General features: G+C 34.9%; 1 protein-coding gene across 2 annotated transcripts in view; it reads right to left on the bottom strand.

Annotated features, from left to right (window-relative positions):
- tst (superkiller complex helicase subunit twister) overlaps window positions 1–15,146 on the bottom strand; it is a 94,186-nt gene that overhangs the window by 68,111 nt on the left and 10,929 nt on the right. For both annotated transcript variants that reach the window (XM_081730024.1, XM_081730025.1), the window contains exons 3-5: window positions 11,387–11,566; window positions 9,633–9,861; window positions 7,908–8,185 (exon numbers count right to left, since the gene is read on the bottom strand). In XM_081730024.1, the coding sequence (XP_081586150.1) occupies window positions 7,908–8,185; window positions 9,633–9,861; window positions 11,387–11,566 (687 nt within the window). The remainder of the gene's footprint in view (window positions 1–7,907; window positions 8,186–9,632; window positions 9,862–11,386; window positions 11,567–15,146) is intronic.

The following is a 15,146-nucleotide window of genomic DNA, read 5'->3' on the forward strand; positions in this document are numbered from 1 at the left end:
TTCCCTTTCATGGGTACACAATTGCCAAATTTTAGTACAACCACGTGTTTGGTCTTTTGACCTAATTTATCACCTTTGATGAGGTGTTATTATCCTATATCGTTATATGGGCGTATACAGGGGCTCATTACCTTTCATAAGACATGGGTATATTAATGCACCCCCAGGAGGGGTACCTTGGACCACCCTTTAATTTTGGAAATTGCCCAATTTAAACATTTGGTATAATAGTATAGAACCCTAATATATATTACTGTAACTTCGTTCCCTTTTAGAGGTACAAAATTGCCAAAATATAAACGTAAGCAATACGTTGTACCACGTGTTTCGTTTTTTACCTAATCTATTTCATTGGATGAGGTCCTATTACCTTATACGTTATATGGTCACGTATGGGGATTCATTTCCTATCATAAGACATAGGTACATTTGTGCACCCGGGAGGGGTACTTTGACCCACCCCTTTAATTTTGGAAATTGTCCCTTTTATATGTTTGGTATTATAGTATAGGACCCTAATATAAATTACTATAAATTTTGGTGGTTCACCTCGTTTCCTTTCATGGGTACGAAATTGCCAAATTTTAGTACAACCACGTGTTTGGTTTTGGCTCAATTTATCCCCTTGGATGAGGTCCTATTACCTTATATGGTTATATGGTCATGTATATATTGGTCCATTTCCTATTATAATACATGGGTACATTGATGCACCCTTTAAAATTTGGAAGGGGTACCATGGCCAACCCCCTTAAATTTTGGAAATTTTCCAATTTGAGCATTCGGTATCATAGTACATGCCTCAACATGTATCATGATAAATTTGGGTGGTCCATCTTGTTCCCTTTCATGGGTAAAAATTGCTAAAATATAAACATAAGCAATATGTTGTACCATGTGTTTGGTTTTTGGCCCAATTTCTCCCCTTTGATGAGGTTCTATTACCTTATATGGTTATATGGTCATGTATATGGGTTCATTTCCTATCATAAGACATGGGTACATTGACGCACCCTTTAAAAATTTGGGAGGGGTATCTTGGCTCATCCACTCGGTTTTAGAAAATTGTTTAATATAAGCATTTGGTATCATAGTACAGGACTTCAATATGTACCACTATAAATTTGGATGGTCCACATCGTTCCCTTTCATGGGTAAAGAACTACCAAAAAGTCAGATTTCGGAGGTTATTGACACCTATTTAGCACGTTATATGGGTATGTACAGATGTTTATTACCTTTATATGTTTATGTTCCCTTTTAAATTTGGGAATTATCAAATAACAAAATTCGGTAAACGTTTTCTAGGACCCATTAGTGTTCCTCTTATGACCAAATATTCAAAATTTAAAGGTTATTGACCGGCTTTATTATTGAATAAGTACAGGATTTATTACTTTTTCATAAGACACAGGTGTATTTGTGTACCAATCTTAAATTTTGGGAGGAGGTACATTTCTTATTGTCATATCAATAATTGGTAATTGGATAGTATCTCATTCATTGGGTAAATCATTATGATCACGTGATCAGTTATTAACCTATGATGGGATTAGGAGTCCAGGACATTGGTACATTGAAACTTTGTAGGATAATTTGAGAATGCGTCATTGGTTTTGATTATTCCCGCCAAATATAAACGTAAGCAAGACGTTGTACCACGTGATTGTCCTTGATGAGGTAGTGTACAGGGATTCATTTCCTTTGTTGTGGTACTTCTTAAGTTTGAGTACACACACTTTTAGAAAACAGTTGGTTCTACTCAGGTAAACAATTGACGGACATTATTGACCTTATTGAACATATAATGATATGATTAATTCTAAGACTTAGGTATATCAAGAGAAGTATTCTTTAAATTTGGGAATGGTGATAAACAGAATTTTAACATAAGGTGCGAAATTTGAAACAATACATTGAACTTTAGTCACAGCTCATAGTCTAAGATCATTGGTGGTGATTGATTTGAAATCTGATAGCTAACCTTATTGAATCTTATGACTCATAGACGAAAGGCAATACATGCTACAACAGTTTGAAATTTAATCATAAGGTGATGTAATCTGACACTAGCAAAGTTATTGTTGATGCAATTTGATTGGAATGATCACTATCTTTCGTGCAATCTGATTGGTTGATCACTATCTTTCGTGCAATCTGATTGGTTGCTGATTTCAAATCTTTGCTGTATTCAGTTTTAAGTTTTGTTTAACATTGAAAAATCTTGGTTTCGTTCAACATTTTGCACTCACTGATAAATATGATCAAAACCGTTTATTTGTTAATCGAATAGTTAAAAACCGGATAACATTTGACGGTTAACCGTGAAACGTAAAATTTTTAGTTTGAATTTTTTTTGCTTGAAACTTTTTGTTTGAAAATTCTTGCTTTCAAATTTTTGTTTGAATTTTTTGTTTCTGAATTTTGTTTGAAATTTTTTTCAAAATTTTTTGTTTGAAAATTTTTCGTTTAAAATTTTAAAAAAAAATTTCGTTTCAAAAATTTTGTTTGAAAATTTGTTGTTTGAAATTTTTTCGTTTCCAAATTTTTTTGTTTAAAATTTTTTTGTTTCGAATTTTGTTTTTTCAAATTTTTGTTTGAATTTTTTTCGTTTGAAATTTTTTGTTTGAATTTTTTCGTTTCAAGATTTTGTTTCAAAGATTTTTGTTTGAAATTTTTGTTTCAAAGTTTGGTTTGACATTTTTAAAAGTTTGTGCACTCATTAGTAAAGAACCGGAACTGTTTAGAACTAAAACCTCTGGCAACATTGTGGTGCAATAGTACACGTCAGAACATGGGGTTGTACTTGAAATGAAAAAAACACAATTCATTGAAATGGATCATTTTATTACACTCCACATACATCCATACCAGATAGTGGTTCTGGATATTGTCGATACAATGTATTTTGAACTTCTTGCACTAGTTTGTCTTTAGCGTATAATTTTAATTCCAATTGAAGTCTTTTAAGGTCTATTGCAATATCAATTGGTGGAAACTCAATGTCCATTTGATCACAAACTGTTTATCAATACAGTTATGCACCCACGAACGATGTTGACAACCATCACAATATCTAGATACATGTTGTACAATATGCATGACACATTTTTTAAAATAGTACTTTTTCAGGAATATACTTGTTTTGTTGCACACTTCCACTGCATGTTTAACACACTGAAATACGCTGATGAATTTGTTCCATTCCGTTTGTGTTAGATACACCATGTTGCGAGGGACATGAAATGTACTCTTTTTACGTAACAGCACCATCTTCTCTTCGAGGACTGTACGCAGCACCACTTCATGATTTGAGCCTAATGATTTGACTATGGTCACATTTAGCTCATCATGAAAATAATCGTTCATTTGGTCGATTCGTGAACATAATATTTGCCATTCTTCAAAGGTCAGTTGTACACCAAATTGTTCTGCTTTGCCCAATCGAATTACTGGTTCAAATGTTCTAGCACTGATACCAATCATCACATGTTTGGTTTGAAATATATTTATTGGATAATAGCTTGCGAAGATGAACTCTTTATCGTTAGAAGTACACATCTTTCCTCCTGAAAAGCACTTGCTCAAATGATTTCGTGGGATGACAGTGTATTGGTTGATTTATAGAACTACGGCTGACGTCATTTGAAAGGAATGTGCTGACGTTTGAATTCATGGTTTCATCACAGTTGCTGACGTCATGATGACCAACCAAATTCATACAACTATGTCTGACGTCAAAGGAATGTGCTGACGTTTGAATTCATGATTTCATCACAATTGCTGACGAATCTGGCTGTGTACTAAATTCAAATTGATGACTTCGACCCAAGAATCCTTTGTAACATAAAGATACAGATCCAGTATTTAAGAAACGCAGCAGTTCTTCTTGTTTTGATGCTTCCATGGGTAAATATCTTGCTGGTAAAATTATATTCTTATCATTTTCAAGCTTCCCTACGATTCTTAATCCAAACTTTGTAGGGATCATTTGGCTAGCTAAGATTCTATAAGGTACATTCTGTTGTAAATCAGTAATCTTGGTAAATGATTTCATCACATCACGTGTGTTTAGAAACTGCAGACAAGTAGCCATGATGATGTTATCATGAATACTAACTCGAACGATACTTATATATGATGGAAAACTGATGATGTTGCATTATCATGTTCTGACGTGTACTATTGCACCACAATGATGCCAGAGGTTTTAGTTCTAAATAGTTCCGGTTCTTTACTAATGAGTGCACAAACTTTTAAAAATGTCAAACCAAACTTTGAAACAAAATTTTTGAAACGAAAAAATTTGGAAACGAAAAATTCAAACAAAATTTTAAAACGAAAAAAATTTTCAAACAAAATTTTGAAAAACAAAATTCGAAACAAAAAATTTTAAACAAAAAAATTTGGAAACGAAAAATTTCAAAACAAAAATTTCGAACAAAAAATTTTAAACAAAAAATTTTCAAAAATTTTGCAACAAAAAAATTAAAAATTTTCAAACAAAAAAATTGTCAAACAAAAAATTTTGAAACATAAATTTCAAACAAACTTCTGAAACAAAAAAATTCAAACACAAATTTGAAACAAGAGTTTTCAAACAAAAACTTCCAAACAAAAAATTTCAAACAAAAAAAATTCACGTTTCACGGTTAACCGTCAAACTTTATCCGGTTTTTAACTATTCGATTAACAAATAAACGGTTTTGATCATATTTATCAGTGAGTGCAAAGTGTTGAACGAAACCAAGATTTTTAAATGATAAACAAAACTTAAAACTGAATGCAGCAAAGATTTGAAAATCAGCAACCAATCAGATTGCACGAAAGATAGTGATCATCCAATCAAATTGCATCAACAATAACTTTGCTAGTGTCAGATTACATCACCTTATGATTAAATTTCAAACTGTTGTAGCATGTATTGCCTTTCGTCTATGAGTCATAAGATTCAATAAGGTTAGCTATCAGATTTCAAATCAATCACCACCAATGATCTTAGACTATGAGCTGTGACTAAAGTTCAATGTATTGTTTCAAATTTCGCACCTTATGTTAAAATTCTGTTTATCACCATTCCCAAATTTAAAGAATACTTCTCTTGATATACCTAAGTCTTAGAATTAATCATATCATTATATGTTCAATAAGGTCAATAATGTCCGTCAATTGTTTACCTGAGTAGAACCAACTGTTTTCTAAAAGTGTGTGTACTCAAACTTAAGAAGTACCACAACAAAGGAAATGAATCCCTGTACACTACCTCATCAAGGACAATCACGTGGTACAACGTCTTGCTTACGTTTATATTTGGCGGGAATAATCAAAACCAATGACACATTCTCAAATTATCCTACAAAGTTTCAATGTACCAATGTTCTGGACTCCTAATCCCATCATAGGTTAATAACTGATCACGTGATCATAATGATTTACCCAATGAATGAGATACTATCCAATTACCAATTATTGATATGACAATAAGAAATGTACCTCCTCCCAAAATTTAAGATTGGTACACAAATACACCTGTGTCTTATGAAAAAGTAATAAATCCTGTACTTATTCAATAATAAAGCCGGTCAATAACCTTTAAATTTTGAATATTTGGTCATAAGAGGAACACTAATGGGTCCTAGAAAACGTTTACCGAATTTTGTTATTTGATAATTCCCAAATTTAAAAGGGAACATAAACATATAAAGGTAATAAACATCTGTACATACCCATATAACGTGCTAAATAGGTGTCAATAACCTCCGAAATCTGACTTTTTGGTAGTTCTTTACCCATGAAAGGGAACGATGTGGACCATCCAAATTTATAGTGGTACATATTGAAGTCCTGTACTATGATACCAAATGCTTATATTAAACAATTTTCTAAAACCGAGTGGATGAGCCAAGATACCCCTCCCAAATTTTTAAAGGGTGCGTCAATGTACCCATGTCTTATGATAGGAAATGAACCCATATACATGACCATATAACCATATAAGGTAATAGAACCTCATCAAAGGGGAGAAATTGGGCCAAAAACCAAACACATGGTACAACATATTGCTTATGTTTATATTTTAGCAATTTTTACCCATGAAAGGGAACAAGATGGACCACCCAAATTTATCATGATACATGTTGAGGCATGTACTATGATACCGAATGCTCAAATTGGAAAATTTCCAAAATTTAAGGGGGTTGGCCATGGTACCCCTTCCAAAAATTTAAAGGGTGCATCAATGTACCCATGTATTATAATAGGAAATGGACCAATATATACATGACCATATAACCATATAAGGTAATAGGACCTCATCCAAGGGGATAAATTGAGCCAAAACCAAACACGTGGTTGTACTAAAATTTGGCAATTTCGTACCCATGAAAGGAAACGAGGTGAACCACCAAAATTTATAGTAATTTATATTAGGGTCCTATACTATAATACCAAACATATAAAAGGGACAATTTCCAAAATTAAAGGGGTGGGTCAAAGTACCCCTCCCGGGTGCACAAATGTACCTATGTCTTATGATAGGAAATGAATCCCCATACGTGACCATATAACGTATAAGGTAATAGGACCTCATCCAATGAAATAGATTAGGTAAAAAACGAAACACGTGGTACAACGTATTGCTTACGTTTATATTTTGGCAATTTTGTACCTCTAAAAGGGAACGAAGTTACAGTAATATATATTAGGGTCCTATACTATTATACCAAATGTTTAAATTGGGCAATTTCCAAAATTAAAGGGTGGTCCAAGGTACCCCTCCTGGGGGTGCATTAATATACCCATGTCTTATGAAAGGTAATGAGCCCCTGTATACGCCCATATAACGATATAGGATAATAACACCTCATCAAAGGTGATAAATTAGGTCAAAAGACCAAACACGTGGTTGTACTAAAATTTGGCAATTGTGTACCCATGAAAGGGAACGAGGTGAACCACCCAAATTTATAGTGATACATACTAGGGCTCTATACTATTATACCAAATGTTTAAATTGGGCAATTTCTAAAATTGAAGGGGTGGGCCAAGGTACCCCTCCCGGGGTGCACCAATATATCCATGTCTTATGAAAGGTAATAGACTCCTGTATACGCTCATATAAACATATAAGGTAATAGGACCTCATCCAAGGGGATAAATTAGGTCAAAACCAAACACGTGGTACTACGTATTGCTTACGTTTATATTTTGGCAATTTGGTACCCCTAAAAGGGAACGAGGTGGACCACCCAAATTTATCATAATACATATTAGGGTCCTATACTATAATACCCAATGTTTAAATTGGGCAATTTCCAAAATTTAAGGGGTGGGCCAAGGTACCCCTCCCAAATTTTTCAAGGGGTGCATTAATATACCCATGTCTTATGAAAGGTAATGAACCCCTGTATACGCCCATATAACCATATAAGGTAATAACACCTCATCCAAGGAGATAAATTAGGTCAAAAACCCCCGAAATTTGACTTTTTGGCAATTTTTTACCCATGAAAGGGAACGACATAGACCCCCAATACGGATAGAGGTACATACTATGGTCCTAGGCTACCACACCAAATTTTTAGATTTGGCAATTTCCAAAATTTAAGGGGGGTGGTCCTATGTACCCCTGCCAAAATTTAGGGGGTGGGCCAAGGTACCCCTGCCAAAATTTAGAGGGGGTGGTCCTAGGTACCCCTAGGTCATTGACCCCGGGCCAGGGACCATGGGTCCTGAGGCAGGGACCCAGGGGCCAAAAAGTGTCCTAAAGTGCTGCCATTACTACTCCATCACTCCTGGTGACAGCCCAAGTTGAAATAAGGTAACTTTCTATAATTCTTGAACTATTATAAAATGATAATACTTTTGCATTTTCAGATAATGAATGAGTAGAACTATTTTTACGTTACCTCGGGAACAATTTCGGAAATATCTGTCTCAAATTTCAGCTCTGGAGCAGCTTCCTTCTTGGCTTGGTCTTTGGTTTCAGAGCCTCCTTTCCATAAGCCCATGAGATCTTGTTCCTGCTGCAAAATGGCTGCCAGGTTAAGCATTGGCGCCGCTTCTACTTCTGGTTCCTTTACTGGCACAGGAGCTTCTTCCGTTATTGGGGTTTCTTCCTCTGCTTCTAACACCGGACTCTCCAATTGGTAACCTCTTTCAAGGCCAGGCGCAACAGTGAGAAAATCTAAGCACACAAAATATATTTATAAGCAATTAAAATATACAACTTGCAAAAATATATTGTTCATTTAACCTTTTAGTTACTGGGTCGGATTTTTTTTTTTTGGTAATCCATGGCTACCTTCCTCAGATATCTAAGTAAATCACATATAACTCTTTTCATTTCTCGAATGTGAACTTGTATTCTTTTGTACAGTTTTAAGAAATGAGGAGGTCAAACCTTGATAATATAAATTCCTTGCACACTATTTTTTTTCCCTACGAAAATTAATGCAATGTACAGGGTGTATACTAAAAAATGAAATGAAATCTTTGAGTTTTACGTCCCACGTGTATGCCGGTTAGGTTAAAGGAGACGGTGATGATGAGTAATGAATGAAATGGTGGAATGAAGAAAGTGGGAGGAAACGGGAGAACCCCGAGAAAACCCACGCACACGGTGTTTGTAAACCACAAAGTTCACTTGGCGGGGGCTGGGATCGAACCCGGGACTCCAAGCACCAGAGGTGAACGCTCTACCACTGAGCCACCGCGGCCCCAGGGTGTATACTAAATATATATATATATATATATATATATATATATATATATATATATATATATATATATATATAAACTAAGAAAAGTTGTTTTTGTTAATAATCCCTACCTAAAGGCCTGTTGAGAAAAATGTGCAGTAACTAACAAAAGCACCATTAACTGTCATGTGATTCACATCTATCAGCAGTAGTATTTTAAAAATATTTTTACATGAGGAAGTTCTACAAACTATTCATTTGCATTCTAAGCATATTGTAACAGCATATTGTTACAGCCACACGCCCTGAGCGGGGTCATTTTCACAGCTGTGTTTGTTGAAATAGGCTGCCCTATTTTCTGACCATGGTATACGAAGACTCAGAATCATTTATGATTGACGACGTCTTCAAAAAATTTCTTTAAGTGACTATCCTTTCTTTATGGGGTATTTTATTACGGCGCGGCGCAGAGAGATTTTTATTTAAATGAGGTGATACTGTATTTATACCATCAAAGAGTGCTATAATTACTGCTATAATTAATTATTTTTCCAAGAATCATTGCTAAATACCTCAAGCCCGAACTTATCAGCTACTCCTCGGAGACATTAAATATTAGACGCATCAAATAAAACGAGTTAAGTTATTATCTGAACATAGTTTGACATATCTGATACGTATGTATATAAAGGAACTGAACGACTGCGCAGTTGAAATTATAATTTACATTATGAGCCAAGCTAAGTTAGTATACTAAAGACCAAAGATATGTGAACGGATTACAGCTACGTACGAACCCTTCCCCTAACCTTTTACTAGAATACTACATCATCTTCACATACATAATTACAATAATGATGATTTTTCGTTACATGAGAAAGGAGACGTGAACATGTGCTCCTTTCCTGTCATCTATCCCTAGTAATAACTTACTTTTCTCAAAGTCAAGCTCTCCCTCCTCCTCCACTTTCATTTCTTCCAGTGAAAGTTCCGGGAATCCTCCTGGCCAAAATGGATAGTTGCTGGCACTTCCTCGGACAGCCTGTTCAGGAGGACCCGGAGCTCGACGAAGCGACATAGAATTTTTGGCTGTCGTTCCTGTGTCTTCCGCTGGAACTTCACGAAACTGTAATAACTTCCCAGTCGTCGGATCTCGATCAACCTAGTAATAACAAGGAGAAAATGTGAGAAGCACTTACAAGAGCTCCTATATTTATACCTTAACTTATAAAAGTTTCTACCTTCTGTGGAGGAATACTGAAGGATACTTGTTAGTGTTAGATTGAAAAACAGACAGTGAAATAAAGGAACACTTATCATTTGCAAGTCGCATTTTTACTTTTTTTTTATTTTGCTATCACTACTGCCACATCTTATTTGTAAATAAATAACTAAATAAATAATAAAATAAAATAAATATACAATTACTATGAATACACAACTCTGTGAAGTTGAGAACTAAAACTTTATGCAAAGTAGATGGGCCCACCCGCTTTGCTAAACAAAAATAAATCATTTGACTTTCAAATAACGTTTTTTCATCCGATATCTGTTAATTTTTATCCTTTGGTCTGATTTGGAGTCCGGCGTCCCGTTCAGCAGCGAAGCTATATGAGACGTGGACCTATAGTTTTAACACGGAATCCGAATCACAATAGCTCTCACCAGGTATCAAACACAGTACAATTTTTATCCTTTGTTGGAAATGTTATCAACTTAGTATTAGTTCAGAATAGTTACCGAATATATTCTGTTGCCACATAGATGGTCAGATGGTGAAGATAAAAACAGATTGTTGATTAGTTTTGCTTTTGTGAAATTGTTAGTATGATAGAGGCGGACGGCTGGAGGTTCATGGTGGCTACATCGAAAAAACAACCAAGGTATGCACTTGTATATCAATCACAATAAATTTCTTTTCCTATAATTTTCTTGTTTCTTAAGGCGGATCACCACCTGGAAGTCAGTACATATTTTAGTGCATTCTCTAACTACTGTGCAATGAAACGTTACATATTATAAATATTGTACTATAAGATAAAGTCATGTTTCAGCTACAACACAAGACACTGATTCATTTGGTTATGTATTCTGATATCGAGAAAGGTAACAAATAGGAGAAAAAGCTTGATTCGTTTTACAATGAGCTCACAAGATGGTACTTCCTGTTAGATCTTACTAGAAGTGCTCCGTTTCGTAAAATGTTTATTTGTGTGTGTAAAGTATTTTAAAGTAACAATCTTGTCACGAAATAGATATATTGTTTGATCGTTTTTCGTGTTATGTTTCATATTTTATTTAAATATTAATTTACATTTAAGGAAACAGATTTCGAGACGAAATTTGCGCAGAACGCCATAATGCGTTGTTGCCAAATTTGTACATTTACTGTAGTAGTCACAATAAGAAAATTCCTGGATTCTAGCGTTGCAGTTCGAGAAGAGGAATCGCGGTAAGAGTCGAAAAATAATTTCTCCAGTAAGTATCTAAGCAAAATTACTCCCTTTATTATCTAGCATCAGTAAACACTCGACACTATCTGACAATGCCGCACTATTCAAGCAGCGTTTAGCTTAGCACCGAGAACACCTAGTGATCCACCTTAAAAATGACTTTTTTTTTCTGACATGCGCCTCCTAATTAATAAATTAACAACAAACTGATCATTTTTAAAGTATGATACTTACCTTTAAGGTGGTAGCCAATGGACAGAGATCCACATGATACAATGATGAGTAATTGGGCTCCCGGGGCCAGTACTTTTGTGCATGTTCATAGTCATGGATTGGTAAATGATCCGGACATAGAAGAAAATCCTTCAATTGCTTCTGGACATCTGGCAGCACAGGAGGTGGGCCAAATGGCAGCTTCAAACAAAACAAAATTACTTAGTTATACATCTGATCTCCTTCCCAAACATGTTTATCGAAATATGATTACCATCACAAACATACTTCCTATTTATCTATATCATAAAACTGAAACTGACTATGTTTGTGACTCTTAATCTTTTGAAGCACTCGACCGATTCCGATCAAATTTTCAACATAGATGAGGTCCGGGCTTGGGATGATTTTCATCATTTCACTTCGAAGTTGTAACGTAGGGAAGACGGAAGGGGGTGACATTTATAAATGATAAAAAAAATGGCTGACATTTTTGTCGAATCCATAGTTTTCGAGGTCGCTGAACAATTAAACTTCCGATGCCGTGTCCCCAAAACATGGGGGAAGGAATATATATATATCTATAAAATCATCGAAAATGGCCGATATTAGTACCGAATAAATAGTTTTCGGGGTCGCTCTGATGAACAGTGACACTTCCGATGCCGTGCCTCCAACGTGGGGAAGAGGAGGGGGAAGAAATATAAAAATGATCGAAAATGACCGATATCAGAGAGCGCTTCAGTAATTTTAAAAAGGGACTGACTAACGGAACATATTACTACTTTTTCTTAATTTAACCCAGTGGAGCGGGTAATTGATGCTAGTAATCGCACAGAACCGAGTCGCCTAAAGCCACCAAACTTTTGTACGCAGATAAATTCGTATCAGTCTAACCGTGTACGAAGCATTTTGTTCTCGACTAAGAGGAGATTGGTAAGGTCAAACTTTATGCAAATATTATATATATATATATTATCTGCCACAAAAGAAAATGCAGGTTTGTAGCGAGATAGTATCTTTTGACCCTTACTATGAGAATGAAATCGGTACGCGTACCTTTCTACCACCTTGCAATTTAATTAAAGGCTTTAAAGGCCAAATTCGTAAATAAATCGATAAATGCATCATCTTTCTCTTTGCAATTCACACAAGACATTATGGAAATATCGTAAAATTTAATAAAAAGAACAAAAAAGAACTGCGTTGTTTCACAGCTTGAAACTTACTGCTATTAATCATACATTTATAGAATACACAACTTCTGCTGTTATTCCGTAGCTCTTTGGATCTGTACGGGACACCTACCCCTATGTCCCGCGTTCGAATCTTCGTCGCACAACTTTTATTATTATTATTATTATTATTATTATTGGTCAGACAGAACAACAGCGAAAAGAAAAATATTACTACATTCTTAAGTGTAATTCGTCATTTTGCAATTTTTGTTGTTGTTGCTCTTGTCAAGCGAAGATGAGAGTAAAATTTTAGAAGGGTAATGACCGTTTTAGACTTTACTATTAATAAAGATTATGAATGGGTTTACAGCTGAAAATTAAATTGGATTATCTTTAATTGTAGTTCATAAACAGCATGAACAATGAAATGGATTTCAGTTATTTTGTGTGTGGTCAGCATATTGCCTTTCATTACATTTAATTCTGAAACTAAGTACAACTAAAATAATTTTTTCTTTAGATATAAAATACTCATTCTTATTTCTAAACAAAACAGAGAGCATAGTTCTAAATGTCATTACATTTTGTTACATAAACAGGCCTCCCAACATAACATTGAAAAAATATAGGACAGTTTGGTTTATAAAATAGGACGCTTGGTTTATGAAACAGAATATTATGCCCTGAAGCACGGGAAAAAAATATAAATGTATCGTAAGAAAAGGCTACCCTTCATCCCAATGGGCTTAATATAGAATAAGGAAAAGAAATAGTTAACTCTTATTTATGGGATTATCATGGCTTTTAACACTCTCTTATTTATGGGATTATCATGGCTTTTAACACTCTCTTATTTATGGGATTACCATGGTATTTAACACTTTTTACATGTCGTTATCCATACATAATTTTGAATAATACGTAAATTGAATTAATGCACGCAAAAATATAAATTATTTTTCTTTCATATCTTTCTAATAAAATAAAAGAAGATTGATAACGTATTTCTCTGTGATGAAATATTTGTATCTTATTAAACAATGAATTATTTGATCAATGGATTGCCTTCTGAAATAACTAATGTAACAGCATTTCATTCATCATAGCTCTACAAATTTTATATACACTTCTAACAACTGTTATACAACATAAATTTCAGAACATTTTCAGTTCATAAATAACTTCCAGGACATTTCCACGATTTTCACCATTTTTCTGCTTTCCATGACTTTTCCAGGGCGTTTTCACGACACATTTTTATTTCCAGGTTTTCCAGGACGCCTGGGAACCCTGCATACTATGTACAGCAATATTGGAAGTCGTTGGGATATATTGGTGAATACCAACACACCTCAATGCCTAGCCAATACTACTGCATATACTGCTGGAAGAAAATGCTAACACAGCTTGCGTTATGAGACTTGAGACTGGAGCATGGTAAGGTTCCTCAGCTAAGCTTCGCTGGGGAAGAATAAGCACACAGGAAACAAAGAAACAAAGAAAAAAAAGAGTGGACATGGGAGGATAGGAAAGGCAGATTAAAGAAATAATAATAATAGTGAGGATTAGTGATTAGACACTAAAAAAAAAAAAAAAAAAAAAAAGACATTTAGCATATTGCTAATAAGTAGCAATTTAAGTCAGCACTAGAAGTGCCCTTGGCACATATTTCTAATAATTCAATCACTGCAAAATCTAGGAAATAAAGGACAAGATTAAAATATAGGACAAATTCCTGTCACCACGGCATGGCGCGTCCTCAGGTTGCGGATCGAGGAGAAGGCCTCTAGATATAGAGGTTAGCTGCGAATATACTGAATAAGCAGTCGCGGACAGACGACTAGGAGTGGTCCTCCAGCTTGGGGGTTTGGGTAGGGCTAACAACCTCATCCTGTAAAAAAAAAAAAAAGCACTTGTTCAGAAATATTCACAAAAGCCTCGGACAAGGACTGATAACTTGGCACGACCTCAGCAAAAGAAAATGGACATGAGATCTGGAACATGGAATATTAGGAGTCTTTATAGGGCAGGCGGGTTAAAATCCGTAACGAGTGAGTTAGAGAAGTACAGGATGGACGTAGTAGGAGTTCAGGAAGTTAGGTGGGAAGGAAATGGATCTGAGAATTCCGGAAATTTTACGTTCTTTTACGGGAAAGGAAATAAAAATCACCAGTTAGGAACAGGGTTTTTCGTTCATAAACGTATATTACCAGCAATTAAACGGGCTGAATTTGTTACTGACAGACTTTCTTTTATTACTCTTAAAGGACGGTGGTGTGATATTATTGTTTTAAATGTACATGCCCCAACTGAAGATAAGGATGACGATATAAAAGACAGTTTTTACGAAGAAGTGGAACGGATATTTGACCAACTCCCGCGATACTATATGAAAATTCTATTAGGGGATTTCAATGCGAAGGTAGGACGAGAGGATATTTTCAAACCGATTATAGGGAACGAAAGTCTGCATAAGGAAAGTAATGACAACGGTGTTAGACTCGTGAACTTTGCAACATCCAAAAACCTAATCGTGAAGAGTACAAAATTCCCACATCGCGACGTTTATAAATACACTTGGACATCACCAGACGGAAAAACAC

Source organism: Thermobia domestica, chromosome 11, assembly GCF_964235325.1.
Source record: "Thermobia domestica chromosome 11, izTheDome1.hap1.1, whole genome shotgun sequence".
Taxonomy (NCBI): domain Eukaryota; kingdom Metazoa; phylum Arthropoda; class Insecta; order Zygentoma; family Lepismatidae; genus Thermobia; species Thermobia domestica.